General features: G+C 34.6%; 1 protein-coding gene across 5 annotated transcripts in view; it reads right to left on the bottom strand.

Moving 5' to 3' along the window:
- LOC106091729 (facilitated trehalose transporter Tret1-2 homolog) overlaps positions 1-20980 on the bottom strand; it is a 282586-nt gene that overhangs the window by 76915 nt on the left and 184691 nt on the right. For all 5 annotated transcript variants that reach the window (XM_059365148.1, XM_059365147.1, XM_059365149.1 and 2 more), the window contains 2 exons: positions 12179-12408; positions 454-584 (listed from right to left, as the gene is read on the bottom strand). In XM_059365148.1, coding sequence (XP_059221131.1) covers positions 454-584; positions 12179-12408 — 361 coding nt within the window. The remainder of the gene's footprint in view (positions 1-453; positions 585-12178; positions 12409-20980) is intronic.

Below are 20980 nucleotides of genomic sequence, written 5' to 3'. Positions count from 1 at the left end.
TATTACATTTCCTTTGTCTTTGCCCGGCTTTCGCTTCTAACAGATACCGGCACTTAGGAAGGACAAAATACCAGACCAACCAAGGTCTGAACCAACTTAAGGACGTGGCATGGAAAATAATTAAGGATTTTGTAAGTAGCACGGAATTTCTAACTTAGATTTTCTTTTTCAAGATTACTTTTTTAGTACTTAGAGTGCACAACAAGCCGATAACTGGCTTAGATGAATGTCCATAGTGGAATGGGGCGGATTAATATCCCCACCGTCTTTTCAACCTAACCTAGCCAAATGTTCGGGAATAAAGAGAAAACGGTCGTCCCTTCTAAACTAAAGGTCTGATATTAGGAAAAGTCTGATATCATGACAAGTTTTACATTCGTAAGGTGCATTCAAATTACGGTAGACACACTGAAAATTTGAAAATTTGCAACCTATTTAGTCTATTTGGCTTACCTGGCATCCGCTATTTCACTTATGAAGAGTGGAAAAACGACGTAACAACCGCCACCTGTGAAACCTCCAAGAAAGCGGCCAATCATTAAGAGATCGACGTTATGCGCGCAGTATATGAGCACCCACAAAATCTGGAATTAAAACAGAATATATTAAAAAGAATTTACTGTTGCCATGGGGCATGATTCAATAAACACAAAGTATGCGTATTTCCAAAATAAGGCCAGTTCTATCCCAGCAGAAAATATTGCACCGCCGTATGCAATAATGCAAGTTAAAACCATCGTAACATTAGTATACACAGTTGCTTCCAGCATGCATGGTTCTTGTGGGCGATGTACCATCTTGTTTAAGACCATATTATGGTGAAATCAGTTCACAGCGATACGGTTGCAATAAAATAAAAACTTTGTGATAAAAAGATTTTGGCTGTCGCAAAATTTCCAAAACGTTTTATTTTTTTTTTAATTATTTACTCAACTAATACATAATTTATGTCCACTTCAAAAACGGTAATTTTCAAAAAAAAATATTTTGAAATATTCTCAAAAAGTAAATTCTTTAGAAAGTTATTTCGCTCAACTAGATTAAGATGCAATCTAATTGATGTTAAAAGTCTAGCGGCAAAAGTAAATTTTTATAAAAATTGCTCTCATAAAAAAAAGTCTGCTGACTAATAGAATTTTAATAAAAATCTTTCCTATTTTAACACATTTCCTTACTTAGGAAGTTTGCGTCAAATTTCTTGTAAGTTTTTCGTACATAACACTGAAGGAAATCATTTTTCCCAAAATCTTTTCATTGTAAAAAGATTTTCTTGGAAGAAAATCAAAAATTCAAACCGTAAATTTCGTACATTTAAAAAGAATTCACTGTGTCCAAATCTACGGCCAAAGCATACAGAACTAATAAATTTCTACTAGAATCAACGAGACTTGCTATTGACCGATATATTTCGAACTTTAATCACTATGAGCTTCGTATGAAATGCCTTAAATACTGCATGGTTAATTGTGAAATTCGAAGAAAAAAGAATCGACATAGTTTCGTTTTAAATAATTATTTTAAAATGTAAATTAATCATGGTGATCCTATCGGGGTCCTTAAAAATTTTCATTTCATAGCTTATGTAATAAAAATAATATATAATAAAATATTATTAATTATTCTTTGGAAACCATATTTATTATTAACTAAAGTTTTTCAGGCTAACAAGCAAAATATTTTATTTAAAGACAATTTTTAAATAATGTTTTTTACAGACAAAATCTCATTTAAAATTATAAAACAATAATTAAAAAACATTTATATAAAATTATATCTTAGAGAAATTTTTGTTCTATGTTTGTCAATCGGAAAAATTTTTACTGTAAAAATTGGAAAAAAAAATCTATGAAGATTTTGACTCAAAAATTTTTATTTTGTTCAAAACAACTTAAAAATGTTCCTTTGAGAAAATAATATTGCCATTCACTTCTCAAAGAAAATTTCAAGCAAACTGTGTCTTTTAAAATATTTATTGAAATTATTTATCTTTAGAAAAAATTTCAGGATAATGTCGTTTGAAAATATGTTATTGAAAATTAATGAATTATTTTTTTTTATAAAAAATACTTCAAGGGTCCAGGGCTGCGCAACATTTTGTCCTTAAGCAAAATTCCATAGGAATTTGGGCTTTCAAAAATTTTTGTTGACATTTAAATTACAAAAATTACATAAGAACGTTATATTTGGAGAAAAATGTCCTTAAAGTTTTATATATAAATAGAAAAAAAAATTAAAAAAAATCATATTGTATTGGATTTGTGTTTAGTCTTAGACGACATTTTATTAAAATGTTATCCTTAGAAAAAAAATTATAAAAATTTTGTCCTTAGAAAGAGATTTTAATGACGTTTTATCTTTTAAAAAAATAATTTCGCCATATCGTATTTTTGTCAAAACTGCGATGATTGTTGTCTAATTGGTTAATTTTAGCTATCCCCGTTCGCTCTAGGCAGATAAGATACGCTATTTCGTTATATTTCCCACTTTTTAGTACCAAAATGTACGAATTTAGAATATATCATTTAGTCTCCCATCATATATATCCTAGTACCTATATGCCAAATTAAGACCTCTAACTCCATTTGGTTAGAAAGTACCTAATGATATCAAAACGTACAAATTGCGAATAGATCATTTGTTCACCCATTTTATATTTCCTACTTGTACCTACATGCCAAATTTCGGACCTCTAGCTCTATCTGTAAAGAATGTACCAAATAGTACCAATGCGAAAAGACCATTTACTAACCCATCATTTATTTCCTAGTTTTACCTACATGCCAAATTTCAGACCTTTAGATGCATTTGCAAAGAAGGTACCAATTTCGGCACCAAAATGTAGGAATTGCGCAACAATTATTAAGTCACCCATCATAGATTTCCTAGTTGTACCTACATGGCAAATTTCAGATCTTTATCTCCATCAATAAAGATTGTACCAAATGGTACTATTTTTGGTACCAAAATTTATAATTTTCTAATAGATCATTTATTCACCCATTTTATATTTCCTACTTGTACCTACACGCCAAATTCAGAACTCTAGCTCCATCTGTAAAGAACGTACCAAATGGTACCAATTGCGGTGCTAAACGTACGTTTTTTCCCGTTACCAATACAATTTTTCCATAATTGCTTTTCACTCACATTTTTTTGTACAAGATGAATTTAAGTCAAATTTCAAAATTCTAGCTTTATCCAGCAGCCCTGTGCAAAGTTCACCTATTTCGTACATCTTGGTCTTTTGTTAGTACCTAAATGTACAAATTTTCAAAACTCATTTTGTAATCCAATTTAGATTGCAATAGTGTATCTAAATTCCACAATTCAGAGACTTTGCTTAATCCGTTGAATAATTACTTAATAGTACCCATTGCGGCCCTAAAAGTACTATATCTCCCAGTTCCGGTACTATTTTTTTAAAATTTTTTCACTAAATCTTTTTTTCTCAAGCGCTTTTTGATTTGAGCTCAAACACATTTTCCTAGCCCTCTCCATTCGCCCTGTGCAAACTGTCCCCTTTTCCGTACTATTGGTTGCCCAAAAAGTAATTGCGGATTTTTTAAAAGAAAGTAAATGCATTTTTTAATAAAACATAGAATGAACTTTAATCAAATATACTTTATTTACATTTTGTTTCTAAAGCAAGCTAAAAGTAACAGCTGATAACTGACAGAAGAAAGAATACAATTACAGAGTCACAAGCTGTGAAAAAAATTGTCAACGCCGACTATATGAAAAATCCGCAATTACTTTTTGGGCAGCCCAATATTTGGTACTTTTTAGTTTTCTAGTATCTAAGCGTACGAATATCACCAAACCCACCCTTATCTCGCTCCTACGACCTAAGACCAACATTCGAACAAAATTTCATGAGTCTAGCCTTAGCCGTTTGGGCATTGATCAGTCAGTCAGTCACCCACGCGAATATTTTATATATAGAGACTAGCATTGCGGCACACTATCGGCGCAAATGAAAAAAACGGCCAAAATTAGACATTTTTTATTTCGTATATCAAAAATAAGCTCATGAAATTGCATTAACCACATATCGATCTCCCTTATTCTAAAATATGAACGATATATATTGATTGTAAGTTTGGTTTATGCCTGTCCAAAATTCAACATTAAACGTACCCAAATTTATTCTACATATTCTTAGATTTTTTTTAGTGGTAAAAAAATGTTTTTCGAAACCCTTTTTTGCTCCGATGTTCTAATATAATTTGAAACACGTCCCCTGTAATCGCTTAGCGCCACTGACGGTTAACCAAAATTTAAATTCCCCTTTACCATATAGCAGAAGGAATTTGTGCACTTTTTGGCGTTTTGATTGATATAGAATTTTCTGATTTAACAGCTTCAGATATATGTCCGTCCGTTTTTAAATAAAATTTTTATGAAAAAATTTCAATAAAATTTTGTTAAGGTCTCTAAAGACAACCTAATCCCGAAATTATTTTGTAATTTGCGACGCTGCATTTTGCATAACCAGTTTTTAATTCTTTTTATTAGGCTCATCTGACCCAAACAAAAATTTCCTAAAATTTTTTGTATAGACAAACAATAAATATTTTTAAAGACAAAATTTTAACCCATTACGACTGGCACTCGACTCCATTCTCCGATTTTGATGAAATTTTATATATTCATAATTTAGACAATTTCCATTGACTTAGCAAAAAATTTTTATTTCCTAAGCTCTACAACAACAAAATAAGTTTTTTGATATTGGATGGCCATTTAGCGAAGAAGGCTGGATTTATTAATTTTAGCTTAAAATCGCACCTGCAGTCAAAAGAAGTAGGATTATTGCCATACATTTGTTTTTTTTTTTCTAATATAGAAACCATCAAGTGCACGGCGCCCCGATAGCCGAGTTGGTAGCGTGCTTGGATTACCAGTGCAGGGGTCATGGGTTCGATTCCCGCCAGAAGCCTTGGTCTGTCGCTAATGGACCTAATTTTGTCTAAGTGAGTCTGTAAAAGACTGCCACCTAACCTAACCTATCTATCCTACCCAGCGTAAAATATTGCACCCCCGGATGCAATAGTGGTAAGTGTAAAATCATCATGACATTAGCATACACAGTTGCTTCCATCGTGCATGATTTTTGTGGGCGATGTCCCACTTAAATTCGATCGTTTAAAGATCCAAAATGCGCTTCTGGTTTAATATAAAATATGCAACATTAGCACCACAAATTTAATTTCCTTTTTCATGCAAAGAATAGTTTTAACGAAAACATCGTTTTCTGCTATTAATGATCCAAAAATTTATGATTTTTTTGTTATATTGGGCTTTTTCTTTTTTTTTTTTTTTGTTTCTATTTGCAGTGTGTTATAAAAAATAAATTATCAATAACATACAAAACTCAGTCTCAGATGGCGTTTTATAGTAATTTATTTAAAAAATATTTGAAATAAAATAACAATATTCAAATTTGAATTCAGTCTCAAAAAAGGTTTAAGAATGCTGTGTTAAAATGTATAGAACTAAACTGAAGATATTTAAATTTAAATTAAATTAAGTTAAAGATATTTAAACCTCCTTGAAGGATAAAGATCGTGCCAATCTCTAACTTTCGTGAGGCACGAATTGTTTTACTTGACATTCGTTCAATGAGCTCAAAACACTATTAGCATACACAAACGCTGATCAGAAGAAGAATATTGATGTAAAACAAATTCGCCTTTAACATACTTTGAAGCCATGTTTCATGCATACCCTATGTGATTGATTACTGCACAAAAGTATGTTAAACATTATTTTTAGTAAATTTTTTAAAGAATATTACTTTACATTATATTACAGTTTCATACGTAGTTATTGAGCTTCTAACTGCTTATAAGTGTGCTAGAATATTTTCGTATTGCTTCCAAGGCAGGAACAATTTTTTGCTGGGTAACCATCAATTGCAACAAGATACTAAAATGGATTCCAGAAATCTTGCACCTAAGAATTTTGAGAATTTTTTTTGTTTGATTTTTGGGATATAAAAAATTGCCGACTTTCGACAAGCTTATTTTCCCCCAAAAACATGACGGGAAAAATTATTTTAACTGGTTTTAGTTTACACTTTACGCCCATCCCAATTTCATTACGATACCTCTTTCCAAACTCGAGCTAGAATATTTCCAAGACTCTATTCTTCGGCATTTTTTGTCGTCAAATTTTTTGTAAAGACTGAATCGCCATGTAAATTTTTCAAAAGATAAACTTTTTGTGATTGTTTTAAGCAAAAAGTTATAAAAAGTTTCTTTAAGCCAATATTTTCATACAATATTCTTGGCAAAAAAAAAATTATAAAAGCTGTTCCGAAAGACAAACATTTGACAAAAATGTTTCTAAAACATTAATCTATATGAGTTTTCTCTTAACTCCCGTTTCATTATTTTAATTGAAATTTTATCGGTAAAAAAAGTATTATTTAAAAATTTACTTTAAATGAAATATTTTGCTTGTTAGTCAGAAAAACTTTTGCAGAGAATAATTAGTAATATTTAATTATAATTATTTGAATTACATCAGCAATGAAATGAAAAATTTTAAGGACTCGAAAACGCAATTTTCAAACCCCGAAATGATCACCCAGATTACGTTTTACATTGTAAAATAATTATTTCAAATTTAACCATTTGATTTTTTTTTGTTAGAATTCCAAAAATTAAACAATACAGTATTTAAGGCAATCGATAGGGAGCTCATAGTGATTAAGGGATTAAAATTATAGTAGAAATTTGTCAGTTGTGTTGGCTTTGACCGTAGGTTTGAGAACAGTGAACTATTATTTAAAACATTTCAACATTTACTTTTTCAATTTTTTAATTACTTAAAAGAAAACCTTCTTACAATTAAATGATTTTGCGAATAATGATCACATTAAGTGTTATGTAAGAAAAACTTTGATAAAACACGAGGAGTCAAATTCCATGTTTACCAAAATGTGGATATTAAGTCCTTGTTTCACAGAGAATAGCCATGATTTTCACGATTACTTTTTTGAAAAACTAAAAAAAAAATATAATTAATAATATAACACTTTTATTAAAATTTTATCATAAATAATAGAAATGCTCTAATGAATGAAATGAGAGTCTTTTTCCTTTAAAATCTTTTATTTACACAAAATAATTTTTGTTGTTTCTCTTTCGAGACGAGCTCAATGATCGGAGATGCAAATGGAAAAGGAAAGCCAAAGATAGCAACACACCAACGCGTTTCGTCTTTGACTTAGAAGACTTTTCAACCATATTAGGTGTGATGGCTTCAGGGGCCGTGCGTTGGTATGTTGTATTTGAATCGTATTAATAGCGAAAACGCATCTATGATACAATTACCACAGTATCCAAGCTCGACAACCCTGCTTATTAGCTGTACTTTTCCCAATGCATGTATTTTTGTGTAATGACAGACATTCTGTCTGTGGCAAATTACGCTTCTTCCCTACTACACGTACTACAGATGAACAAAATCATGTCTCTCAATTTTACCTACATGCCAAATTTTTGACCCCTAGCTTCATCTGCACAGAAAACACCAATTGGTACCAAAATTGACGAATCGTAAAAAGATCATAGTCAACAATCATATTTTTCCTAGTTGTACCTGCATGCCAAATTTCAGACCTCTAGCTCTATCTGTAAAATACCAAATGGTAGCAATTTTGGTACTGAAATGCACGAATTTTGAATAGATCATTGACCCACCCATCATATATTTCCCAGTTTTACCTAGAAATTCGAGAAATCAAGCTCCATCTGTAAAGAAAGTGCCAAATGGTACCGATTGCTGCACTAAACGTACGTTTTCTCCCGTCAACAGTACTATTTTTTTATTTTTTCTTTTCACCCTTATCCTTTTGCACCAGATTTGTTTTAAGTCAAATTTCAAAATTTTACCCTCATCCATCCGCCCTGTGCAAAGTTCACACATTTCGTACTTTTTTTAGTACCTAAATGTACAAATTTCCAAAAACTCTTATAGTGACCCAATTATGGTTGTCATAGTGTACCTAAATTCCAAAATTCAGAGCTTTAGTACAAATTACAAAGAAAGTTCCAAATAGTATACAGCGGTCAAAAAAAGTATTCATCATTCAATGTTTTTTTTTTAATAAGTCTACAAAAGACAATTGGAATAAAAACATATTAAACTAATGATGCAGTAGTGCTTGTGTGATATATATGTACACAATTTCATTGTTTTTAAAGAAAAAAATAGTATTTATTGGAACAAAAAGGGCCATTTTACAGCTGAACACAAAAAATTAAACAAAAAAAGTATTCATCATTGCAAAAAAACAAAAAAATAAATAACATAATTTAAAAAAATTAATACTTTGTTATTCGACCACCGCGTCTTATAACTTCTTTTAAACGGTTTTACATCGATTGGACTAATTTAGCGGTTATATTTTGGTCTATATTAGTCCATTCCTCCATTATCACCTGTTGCATTTGACTCTTGCTCGAAAAATTGCGCGTTCTCAATTTGCGTTCGAGATGTTCCCAAAGATGTTCAATTGGGTTCAAGTCGGGACTTTGAGGAGGAGTTTTAATGACTTTGGGGCAGTTATACAGCATCCACATCTTGGTATTTAAAGCAGAATGTTTGGGGTCATTATCTTGATAATATTGAAAGTTATTACCAAGCCCAAGTTTTACAGCACTATCTTTTAAATTCCTCTTTAAAATGTCAATGTAATACTTATGATCCATTACTCCATTAATAATTTCAAGATTTCCCGCTCCTGAAGCCGCCATACACCCCCAAACCATTAAACCACCTCCACCATGTTTTACAGTAGCAACTGTGTTTCGTTCTTCAAGCTCTGTATTTGGTTTTCTGTACACTATGACCTTTCCATCGCACCCAAAAAGATTAAACTTGCTCTCGTCTGCAAAAATGACTGTTTTCCAAAATGATTCGGGCTGTTTTACATACATTTTTGCGAAGTTTAGCCTTTTCACTCGGTTTATTTTATTTATAAAGGGCTTCTTACGTGCAGTTCTTCCTCTGTAACTATGCCTTTTGAGTGTATTTCGAATTGTTTGTGTAGTAACTTCCTTCCCTAAATATTCCATAGTGTTTTTACGAAGAATGGTCGCATTTGTCTTCGGAGTTTTCTGAACTTGCCGCACTAGCCAACGCACATCTCCAACTGAAAGTGCTTTTGGTCGACCAGATCTTGGTTTATTGTCAACAGTTTTCGTTTCTGTCCACTTTCTGATGATGGATTGTATAGTAGATCGTGGTCTATTTAATATTTCACTGATAGTTTTTTGAGTTAAACCATTCCTGTGGTGTTTTATTATCAAAACTTTTACCTCATCAGAAACCTCGTTTTGCTTACGACCCATTTTGACAAAAACTATATTTTCAATGAAATTAAATATTTGCTGTCAAGGGCAAAGCCTCCTTTACTAAATAAAACAGAAAAGGGGGATTCCCAAATAATATTTGAATTTGACTTTGATGATAGCACATCAATGATGAATACTTTTTTTGTTCTGTTTTTGGTGTTATTATATAAAATTGCATTTTTTGCGCTAATTAAATTTATTTTTTGAATTTATTTTAAAACATATTACGAAAAATAAACTATTGCATAAAACTGCATTATTTGTTTACTTTAAATTTTCTTCAATTACCCAAAATAAGTGAATTTATTATCAATTTTGCTAATGATGAATACTTTTTTTGACCGCTGTAATTTTTTTACCAAATCTTATGTTTTCGAGACTTCTTTAATTTGAGCCCAAGAACATATCTCTAGCCCTTTCCGTTCGCGCTGGGCAAATATGTACCATTTCGTACTTGTTAGTACCTAAACGTACGAATATCACCAAATTCAGCCTATGACCCAAGACCAACACTCGTGCAAAATTTCATGATTCTACCTTTAGGCGTTTGGGCTGAGCGATGATCAGTCAGTCACGCAACTCCTTTATATATAAAGGGTGATTTTTTTGAGGTTAGGATTTTCATGCATTAGTATTTGACAGATCACGTGGGATTTCAGACATGGTGTCAAAGAGAAAGATGCTCAGTATGCTTTGACATTTCATCATGAATAGACTTACTAACGAGCAACGCTTGCAAATCATTGAATTTTATTACCAAAATCAGTGTTCGGTTCGAAATGTGTTCATTCACCGTAACGTTGCGTCCAACAGCATCTTTGAAAAAATACGGTCCAATGATTCCACCAGCGTACAAACCACACCAAACAGTGCATTTTTCGGGATGCATGGGCAGTTCTTGAACGGCTTCTGGGTGCTCTTCACTCCAAATGCGGCAATTTTGCTTATTTACGTAGCCATTCAACCAGAAATGAGCCTCATCGCTGAACACATGAATGAACACATTTCGAACCGAACACTGATTTTGGTAATAAAATTCAATGATTTGCAAGCGTTGCTCGTTAGTAAGTCTATTCATGATGAAATGTCAAAGCATACTGAGCATCTTTCTCTTTGACACCATGTCTAAAATCCCACGTGATCTGTCAAATACTAATGCATGAAAATCCTAACCTCAAAAAAATCACCCTTATATATATATATATATATATATATATATATATATATATATATATATATATATATATATATATATATATATATATATATATATACATTGTAGATTAATTGAAGGGTTATCATTTGACTTCAATTGAAAAAGTTCGTTATAGGAAATGAAATACTTTGTTGTTGTTGTTGTAGCAGTGTGTTGTACACTGAGGCGGCAGCCCTTGCCGATGGAGAACTCGGGAGTCAATCCGGTACGTACAACCGGCTGCCATGGGATGGAATACTTTCTTCAATTTTGGTTAAAAAAATATTGAATTTCGGAGTCCTTTAAACTTATCTAAAGTATAAATATTCCAGCATTTTAAATTTTACATAAAGTTAAATTCATTTCTATATACCTAAAATAATGATTTGAGTAAACTTAACGGGAGAAAAGGAATCCTTGGCGCCAAATCATGTCCAATTTTACCATGATTTAGTTAAGTTTTCTTTAATTTATCCATCCAAGTACCGGAATCTTTAACTGCGAAAGCCGGATGTTGACAAAGTAAATGTCATCATTATCTACTCCAATTCTGCATAAGTGCGTCCTTAGTCCTATGTGACCAGTAATAATACCGAAAGCCATACCAACCTCATTCTTCTCAGCAATAGCCTTGTCTTCTAACGATCCAGATCTCACCATAGGGTCTAGTCGTCCTACCGACCGTTTCACTGTTCCACAGTACTACATGCGCTTTCATTGCCAAAGCGCTTAACTCACAAACTTTACTGATGGCAGCCCTCATACCTTTGGGCGAATTTGTCTGCCCTTTTGTCCCCCCCTCGTTCGAATGTAATCCTGCACCCAGACGACGCGGATCGTGTCGTTCCCAGAGAAGGCGTTAATCTCCTTCTTACTCTCAAGGACTGTTTACGATTTTGCCTTAGTTTCCTGTTCTTAATGATGTTTACATCCGACGATCTTTCGTTAACGCCAAACCACCTTTCCCCTCAGGTATGCGATCCGATGAAATCTCTTCTATTCCAACTAGGTTGTTTATCGTCGCCTCGATTATATCGCGTTGGTATAACGTGCCCCCATCCTCCACCCATTCCCCCATCACCTTAAGTATCATAGCCCCAGTGGCTACCTCATTCTTATTCTGCCAAATATCTAGAATAGTCTTCAGTGCAAACGGCTTTACCGCTTCATTTTAAATAAGAAAACAAACTTCCACTAGATAAATTATTTGAGTTAAATGTTTGTCCTCGGCTCGAGGATTCATTAAAAACAGGACTACTTTCACTACACTTGTGGATCATATTGAAATCCAACACTAACGCGTTCTACACCGGCAATTGATAAATTAAAGTATTTTATGGTAGGCAGAATTTTTTAAACCCGTATTTACACTTCTCAAAACAATAGCATTTACAGCTTCCTAGGAAAAATACTGGACTTCTTGAAGGCTACAGACAGTGATATAAACTCACATATACATGTTACATCTATAAGTATCATGCCTTAAGTGGAAAAATAGAGTTTAAAAAATAAAAAAAATACGTCATCGGGTAGAATGTATGGAACTTCAGGCGAGTTCAGTTTACAATAGATCAATTTGGGACATTAATTAAAATATACAAGCAATTTCAATATTTACGATATGTGGTAGTGCCAATATGTAGATACAGGCTTTCCGTCCGATAATGTTTTGCAGAAATCCAATTACTATATTTCCCAAGAGGCTGCCGAGCCCCAGTAACGAGCCAATCCAAGAAGCGTCATCAACGGACACAGGAAAATCCAAAGGTGAAGAATCCGACTGCAATTTCGAGAGTGTTGGGGAAAGCCATCCTAAACCTACTCCATGCGAAAACGTCAAAATGCAAACTGTAAAATAATGCCAGGAAGATTGTATAAATTTTAACGCAAATAAAATCAACATATTTATTACGTAACGGCCGAAGAATATATTGTAGTGCCGATTCAACCTTGAAAAAATGTTTATCAACTAAAGATATTATATGATGATAGAAATAATAAATGGTTTCCGATTTGTTAATTAGTTGATCTTCCTTTTATTTATTTACTTCATTCTTTAGAAAAGTTGTTCCTTACCTACGGTATATAAGGTACAATTTGTTTAAACATAGTAAATTATAATAAAATATAGCAACGAAATATAATTTGAACTCATCATTTCAAACCAATATGTGTCATTTGTTTTTTTACCATCCACCATGAGATGGGGGTATACTAATTTCCCCATTTCGTTCGTAACACATCGAAATATTGATCTCAGAGCCAACAAAGTATATATATTCTTGATCGTCTTGATATTCTAAGTCGATTTAGCCATGTGCATCCGCTAACTTGATATGGGTCCCATATAAACCGATCTCCCGAATTTAGTTATTGAGCCTATAGTGTGCAATTCTTATCCGATTTGGCTGAAATTTTACTACTGTGGTCTGGGCCAAGAAGTAAAATAGGGAGTTCGGTTTATAGGAGAGCTGTATGAGGCTAAAGACTGATTCAGACCATATTTGACACGTATGTTGGACGCCATGGAAGAAGCCGTTGTACAAAATTTCAGCCAAACCGAGGAATTGCGAGCTCTTGAGGCTCAAAAAGTCAAGACCCCAGATCGGTTTATATGGCAGCTATATCAGGTTATAGACCATAATTAGTACAGAGGTTGAAAATCATAACAAAACACCTCATGCAAAATTTCAGCCAAATCGGATAAAAATTGCGTCCTCTAGTGGCTCAACAAGTCAAGATCCCAGATCGGTTTATATGGCAGCTATATCCAAACATGGACCGATATGGCCCATTTACAATCCCAACCGGCCTACACTAATAAGAAGTATTTGTGCAAAATTTCAAGCGGATAGTTTTACTCCTTCGAAAGTTAGCGTGTTTTCGACAGACACAAATCGACTTAAAATGTCACGGGGATCAAGAACATACATATATACTTTATGGGGTTTTGGACTAATATTTCGAGGAGCAAAGGCATTGACCTTATAAAGAAATCGACTTCATAAATGCATTAGATGCATTTTTAGTACAAAGAACTACGATGTAAGAAATATTTGTATTTAACAGATTAATTTTGGGGAACCATCGAATGACGCCGGTAGAGCCGATCTTTTAGTATAAATTCGATGGCATTTCTCCAAAAACACACATTCAATAAAGTAAAGTCATCAGGCATATATCTGCCTGATCTAACAACAGACTTCTTTTTACTTGCACAGCTTAGAGGAGCCGGCCCGGTGCGTCCAGTATAATATATAACAAGTAAAAGCGTGCTAAGTTCGACCGGGCCGAATCTTTTATACCCTCCATGGATCGCATTTGTCGAGTTCTTTTCCCGGTATATCTTTTTAGGCAAACATATGATAAAAGGAGAGAATTGCTATGGTATTGGAGCTATGAAATCAAATTATCGTCCGATTATCGATTCGGACCATAATTCAACTGAATGTTGGAGACCATAGTAGAAGTCGTTGTGTAAAATAGCAGCCAAGAAGTAAAATAGGAGGTCGGTTTATATGGGAGCTGTATCATGCTATAGACCGATTCAGACCATAATTGACACATATGTTGAAGGTCATGAGAGAAGTCGTTATAAAATTTCATCCATATCGGATAATAATTGTGACCTCTATAAGCTCAAGAAGTCAAGATCCCAGATCGGTTCATATGACAGCTATATCTGGTTATGAACCGCTTTGAATCACACTTAACACAGTTGTTGGAAATCATAAAAAACACCTCATGCAAATTTTCAACCAAATCGAATAAGAATTGGGCCTCTAGTGACTTTGGACCTTTGGCGGACCCTCCCCCTTACCCTTATTTTCAGAAACATCAGATCTCGGAGATGGGTGGTGCGACTTAAGCGAAATTTTATGTGCTCTCTTTTAGTAGCCTAAAATTTAGTATCCAAATTTCAGATGGAGTACCTAGGGGGCCGCCCAACCCTGTACTACACTTAAATACCGCAAAGTCTTTTATACGAACAGAAAACAACAGCCATGGTTTACTCCTGGAATCAAACACCTGATCACTGTCACTGTATGACACTTTCAAATCCGCTAGGAAAGATGTGGTCAAAAAATTAACGAGTCGAAAAAGCAATATTATAAAATGGGATTTGAAAATGCAATGGATAGTACACGAAAATGGAAAGAAATAAGAAACATTGGAATTGACTCGAAGTCCAAAACCATCACAGATTGTCTTTCCATCACGGATCTAAATGAGATAAACGAGAACTCTCTAAAAATTAATAATATGGAGTCTGTCATAAACACGTATTCTTGTATTTCTACAGCACAGATTGATGACACGTTGTCATTTAGATGTGTTAGTCCAGAAGAAGTTCTACAAAGTTTTGCCACCATAAAGTCTGTCACAATGGGATTTGATGGCATGAATCCTAGATTTTCCAAAATGGTACTCCCGAAGATACTTCCATTTGTAACCCACACTTTTAACAACATCCTTACAAGGTCAGCGTTCCTAATAGACTGGAAATTGCCAAAAATTATACCGATATCAAAACAGAATTCACACTTTCATCCGAATGCTATCCTGCCGTTTTTCTCTAAAGTTTTGGTATTAAAACACAGCAATACTTTCCTGAAAGCTTATGTCCTCCTTCACAAGTGTCTAGAACATTTTGAAACGCTAAGATTAACAAATAAAAAGTTGAAGACTTATTTCCAATTTGTTTGCCGTTTAGCCCTCTGTGCGTCGTGGAAGAATTAAGGCAAAATATGGATAATAGTATCGTATCATTACTGGTTTTACTAGACCACAGTAAAGTCTTTGACACATGGAACCACAATATTCTTATCTCCAAACTCCAAAAACTTTTCTTTTTTTCCAAGCCTGCTTGTAAGCTAATTTCATAATACTTAACCGGACGCTGTCAATCCGTCAAAGTTGGTGATATAACATCTGCAGCAGTTGATGCATCAAGAGGTGTTCCTCAGGGCTCTATGCTTGATCGCTTGCTTATTTCTGTATACATTAACGATCTACCTAATATCCATATGCATTGTAATGTGCAAATGTATGGTGATGGTGTTCAGCTTTTCTCAAGCACAAAACCAAATTGTGTTCAATCATTTATGAATAAAATTTATAGCGACCTAAATGAAATCCAGACCTGGATGAGTAAAAACAGTCTCTGTCTTAATCAGGCAAAGACTAAGCTAATGAAATTCTCAAAACGATCAGCTTCTCAAGTTCCTCCAGTGAGAGCTACTCTGAACTCCGTAATAGAAACTGTTAATTCATCCTGTAACCTTGGTGTAATATTAAACTTGGTGTAATATTAAACTCGGACCAATCATATCAACAAAGATGTTGGTAAAGTTTAAGGAATGCTGCAAATATTATGGTCTGTGCGGACTTCTACACCATTTAAAGTTATACTTTTAGCAAAATCTTACCTCATACCCACTCTTCTTTATGGATGTGAAATTTTCGCAAATTGTGATTCGAGAGACTTCAACAAATAGGCTACGATAACATTGCTCGCTACATATTTAGTAAGAAAAGGAGAAACCGAATTTCTCAATTCGCCTACAAAATATTCGATACATATTAGTTTTGAAAACCTCCTCCTAAAAGCGAAATGCCTTATTCCATTGCAAAAAATTATTATTAAGCAGCCAAAATATCTTTATGTTCATATCCATTTCGCTCGATCTGGCAGAGGACTAAAAATTATTTTGCCACGCTTCCGAACCTCAAACTCTGAGAAAAAAATTTTAATAAACAGTATTCGTCTTTGGAACAGTTTGCCATCCAACATCCAAACCATAAGTAATGCTACACTCTTCAAGAAAACAATTTTCAAACACTATATTTGAAATATATATAATAATATTATTTTCTTATTTTTTAAAAAACACATATTCAATGTAAATTCATTTTTTAAACCGGCATTGTCATATATATAAGATTTTGATCTTGTGATGCCCGGTATTAATAAACAAACAAACAAACAGCCAAAACGGCACTTATTTACTGACCATGACAATATTGCGCTTAAATAAATGGTATTTGAGGAAGCAAGTGTTTGGAGGGCGCCCCTCCCCCAAAACACCCCCCAAGGAGAACAAATTTACCGACCATAGCAATATGTGGCTCAAATGAAATAACTTTGGAAGTAGATCACGAATCTGATATAAACATTCGGTAAAGTGTCTATAGGGCCCTTCCCTAAAGAACCCTCCAAAGAAGACAAATTTACAGACCATAGCAATATGGACCTCAAATAAAAGGTATTTTAGAGTACAATACGAATCTGATACATATTTCCAAGGCCAAGTTACCCAGTGGCCTCCCCAACCCCCAAAACACCCCCAAACCGGACTTGTTTTCCAATTATGGAAACATGGGGCTCAAAAGTATTTGGGAGTAAAGCACCAATCTGTTATCAGCATTCGGGACTAAGTGACTAGGGATCGTCCCACCCCGATAACAACCCCCAAATCGAAGGTATTTGTTCACCATAACAATTTGCGGCTCAAAGAGTGTGGAGTACGGTATTAAAAGTTTTTAGGGCCCAATAAGGGACTGAAATGAAAGGTATTTAAGATCAAAAATTAAATTGATTTCCTTTTTTGGGGCCAAGTATTTGGGGGACACTACATCTCATATACTCCCCTTAAACCTATGGCAATATAGGGTTCAACCAAATTATATTGGAGGGTGGGACACGATGCTAATATTTTTCAGAACTAAGTGTTAGGTGGTCCACCCCACTCCTCAAAACACCCTAAATCGTATATATTTACCGACCATGGCAATATGGGGCTCAAATGAAAAGTATTGGGTAGAAGAGCACGAAATAAACGCCAACTTTCAGAATCAAGATTCTTGGTGTCCAACACTTCCCTAAAACACCACCAAAAAAACTCATACACCATGCAATGGCAATATGGGACTCAAATAAAAGGAATTTGGGAGTAGAATACGAATCTGATATCCAAATGTGGGACCAAGTGTTTGGGTGACGCCTCATCCCATAAAACAATGGCAATATGGGGGTTTAAATAAGTGGAAATTGAGAGTAGACCACGATGCTGATACTTTTTCAGGGCTAAGTGTCTGGGACACCAATTCACAATCCCAAAACACACCTAAATCGGTCATACATATTTACCGACCATGACAAACCCGCATTCGGGGCCAATTTTGTGGAGATCAACACCACTCCCTAACCCACAAACCACCACCCTAGAGGCTTTCCCATTCCTCTAATCTCCATGAGAGTGTCAGGCTCAAATAAAGTTTTTTTTAGAGTGGAGTACATCTAACATCCAAACTTAGATGACCCTTAACGCTCCGAACCAATTCAAAGACCAATAAGGGCGTATGGGTTTCAAATAAAAGTATTTATATTGTTGTACTGTTAGTCAAGCGATATACACATACCATATTCGTAGCATGGTTTTTCAATTAAAGCTCATTAATTGTCGGAAATAAATATTCAAATGACAATTTTGTTTCATATAATGTAAAAGAAGGCGCAGCGGAGCGGACCCGGTACGGCTCGCAAAATTATAAAAGTGAGTTAAGTGATTGGTATTGAGCCTTAAAGCCTAGTTATGCTCTCGTAAATGTACAGAAAATGTATTGTAGAACAGCGTGTCAGCTGTTTTGTATTGCCTTATTAAAACACATGCAAACAATTACCGAACGACTGTCGACGCTAACGGGAAAGTAGAATTTTGTAAAAACAGAAGTTTGCGATCCGTTTTCGTGTCAGCTGATAAAGTATTTGAAGTTTGAACAAAATTCAAAAACCAAAAATGCGAATTTAGAAAACTGAAAATTTAATTCTTTGATTTCTGTGTGTAATTTTTAACAGTCTATCTATTCTATTCTATCAAAAAATTATCGTCTACGGGAAGCGAAATTAGCGCTATGTCGTATGTCCGGGGATTATTCAGATATTTCAAATATCCGCCACGCACTTCAATTTCTCTGTCCTCGAACCCAATGCCTTGAGGGCCGCCATACTGTCCACATAAATCCTGAGTTTAGAAGACGGTAAGTTACTTCTGAGAATATCTTTAGCGGGTATCGTTATGACTGAAAGAGCGTACACTTGTCCGGCAGTCTGACCGACATACCGATGTTGTGAGTCTCGTAGTATACCCCAATCCGTTCAATGGCTCCATCTTGGAGCCATCTGTGGAGATTGTCCAAAGACGTGAGTCTAAAAAATTTTAACTTATATCTCCCGAGAGAAAAGGACCAGTTCTATTATCCTTAATTTTGTTGTAGGCCATCTCGACAGTGACCTTTCGATGATGTCGACAGAAATTTGTGCCGTATTAGTAGTACGACGTCGTCCGCATATATTCAAGTATGGTCTAATTATATTCTGATTATATTAAAGCTGGAAATTACATAAATCAAACGCTTATTGGCAAGAAAAAAACATTGGGTCCGATTAAATCTAGGACGATCACACTTAAATCAAGAGCTAGGCAGGTTCAAGCGCCAACGTTCTTAAGAAGTTCTAAAATCGAGAAATTCGCGACTGATTTTTCATACTTGAATCAAGAATTTTGCTCTTGAATTTAGTAAACCCGGTCATGCTGCACTTATGACACCGATTGAGCTTGATTCAAGTGAACTTTCTTATTTTTTTTAGTGTAGTGAACAAATCTTTTCGCGTTTAAAAACAAACAATATCAGCTTAAAATAAGTTTTACAGTGATGGACGACTGTGATGGACGACTTGATTATAAGGACGACAGATAAAAAACAAAAATATAAAACGTAAAGATTTATCTACACTGAAAAAATGTTTGCCTTAATTTTAAAGATTCGAGCCAAAGATTAGGAAACTTTATTTAAAGATGATACATTTTCCAACTTTTTAAGAAAACAAACATAAATCTGCTAATGTATGTTAATTTCAATACAAATTGCCAATATTTATTTTATTAAAAGAATTTCTCGAATTATCAGACTGCAAAACAATCAAATCATATGTTTTGCGCCCTGAAACGAGTTCAAAGTTGAGAGTTGGTTAACTTATTCCATCAGATGCGTGCGTGCATTTGTTGTGTAACTCACACAGTACAAATTTAATTTATTTGACATGCACGAATAACGGCCCAAAACTAAACTTCAATGTACTCCTTCTGTTTTGGCCTTAAATGCTGCGCGAGGTATGAAGGTTAGGTTTAATTGGCAGTCTGCTATCAGACTCACTTGGACACAATGACTGAGACGTCTGTTCTAGCCAAGGATAGAAAGCAGTAGACCTTTGCAAGTCTAGATTAGGCGACATTTTGGAATCATTCGTTGTCCTTCGGGCCTGGTCCTGAAAACTTAGCTTACATGTCGCTAGAGGCATACTCATAGATTCCAGTATCCCTGGAATGTTTAAGGTAGTTCCAAGCTTGCCCGCTTTACAATTACCTGGGACATCTCTGTGGCCCGGCACCCAGAACAGGTGAATTTTTAACTGTTCAGCCCTCTCGTTGAGAGATCTGCGGCAGGAGGGGCGGTTTTTGTGTTCAGAAATGGCATATCCAGGGATTTAATGGCCGCCTGGCGGTCTTAGAAGATATTTAAGCCAACCGTCGTAAATACATTATATCTTGCCATTCTATCATTTCCTTGATTGCAAGGCTCTCCGCTTGATACATACTGCAGTGGTCGGGTAACCTTTTCGATATGAACAGTTCTAGATCTTTAGAGTACATCCCAAAGCCCATCTGGTCGTCTAGTTTGGAACCATCCGTATAAAGTAAATTCTATTACCAGGGATATCATAGCTACAATCGGTTTTATGAAAAAGCGGTTCAGGTGGGCTGTTATCCACACTGCCTGGAACATCGGATATTGTATCAAGGATAACACAGTGTCCGCAGGCGCCACATGACCAATGAGAAAGCTCTCTTAACCTCCACCTTTATCCGCATGCAATGCACTCCTGTATGGAAGCATTGTTCTTGAAGACTTTGTTGATAAAGAAAAGCAGAAATCAATGGAAAGCTGCCAAAAAGACCAACACCTAAAAAAATGTCGGCCTAATTGAAAACCACGAGTTCAAGAAATACTTTTCTTATAAAGTAAAGTATAAATAGTATTTTGGGGACCAGTGTGTAGCGATCCGCAGCTCCCCTCAAAAGCGCGATGGCCAGATACAATATAGACCACTTTGGCCAATATGGAACTCAAACAGAAAAATATTTGAGTGTAGCTTGAAAGAGAAAATTTTATTTTTAATGAGGAAATAATTTTGTTGTTTACCGAAACCAACAACTTTCAATATAATCCACCGTGCAACTCGAAATGTTTGTAGCAATAACACAAATGTTGATACTTTTTACTTTACTTCATGGCATTTGATGATTTTTTGCTTTGTCATTATACAAAGATTATATGAAAGATAACACTATAGGGCGTT

Source organism: Stomoxys calcitrans, chromosome 3, assembly GCF_963082655.1.
Source record: "Stomoxys calcitrans chromosome 3, idStoCalc2.1, whole genome shotgun sequence".
NCBI classification, from domain to species: domain Eukaryota; kingdom Metazoa; phylum Arthropoda; class Insecta; order Diptera; family Muscidae; genus Stomoxys; species Stomoxys calcitrans.
Note: the sequence above shows the minus strand (reverse complement) of the source record. Positions and strands in the feature narration are given on the sequence as shown.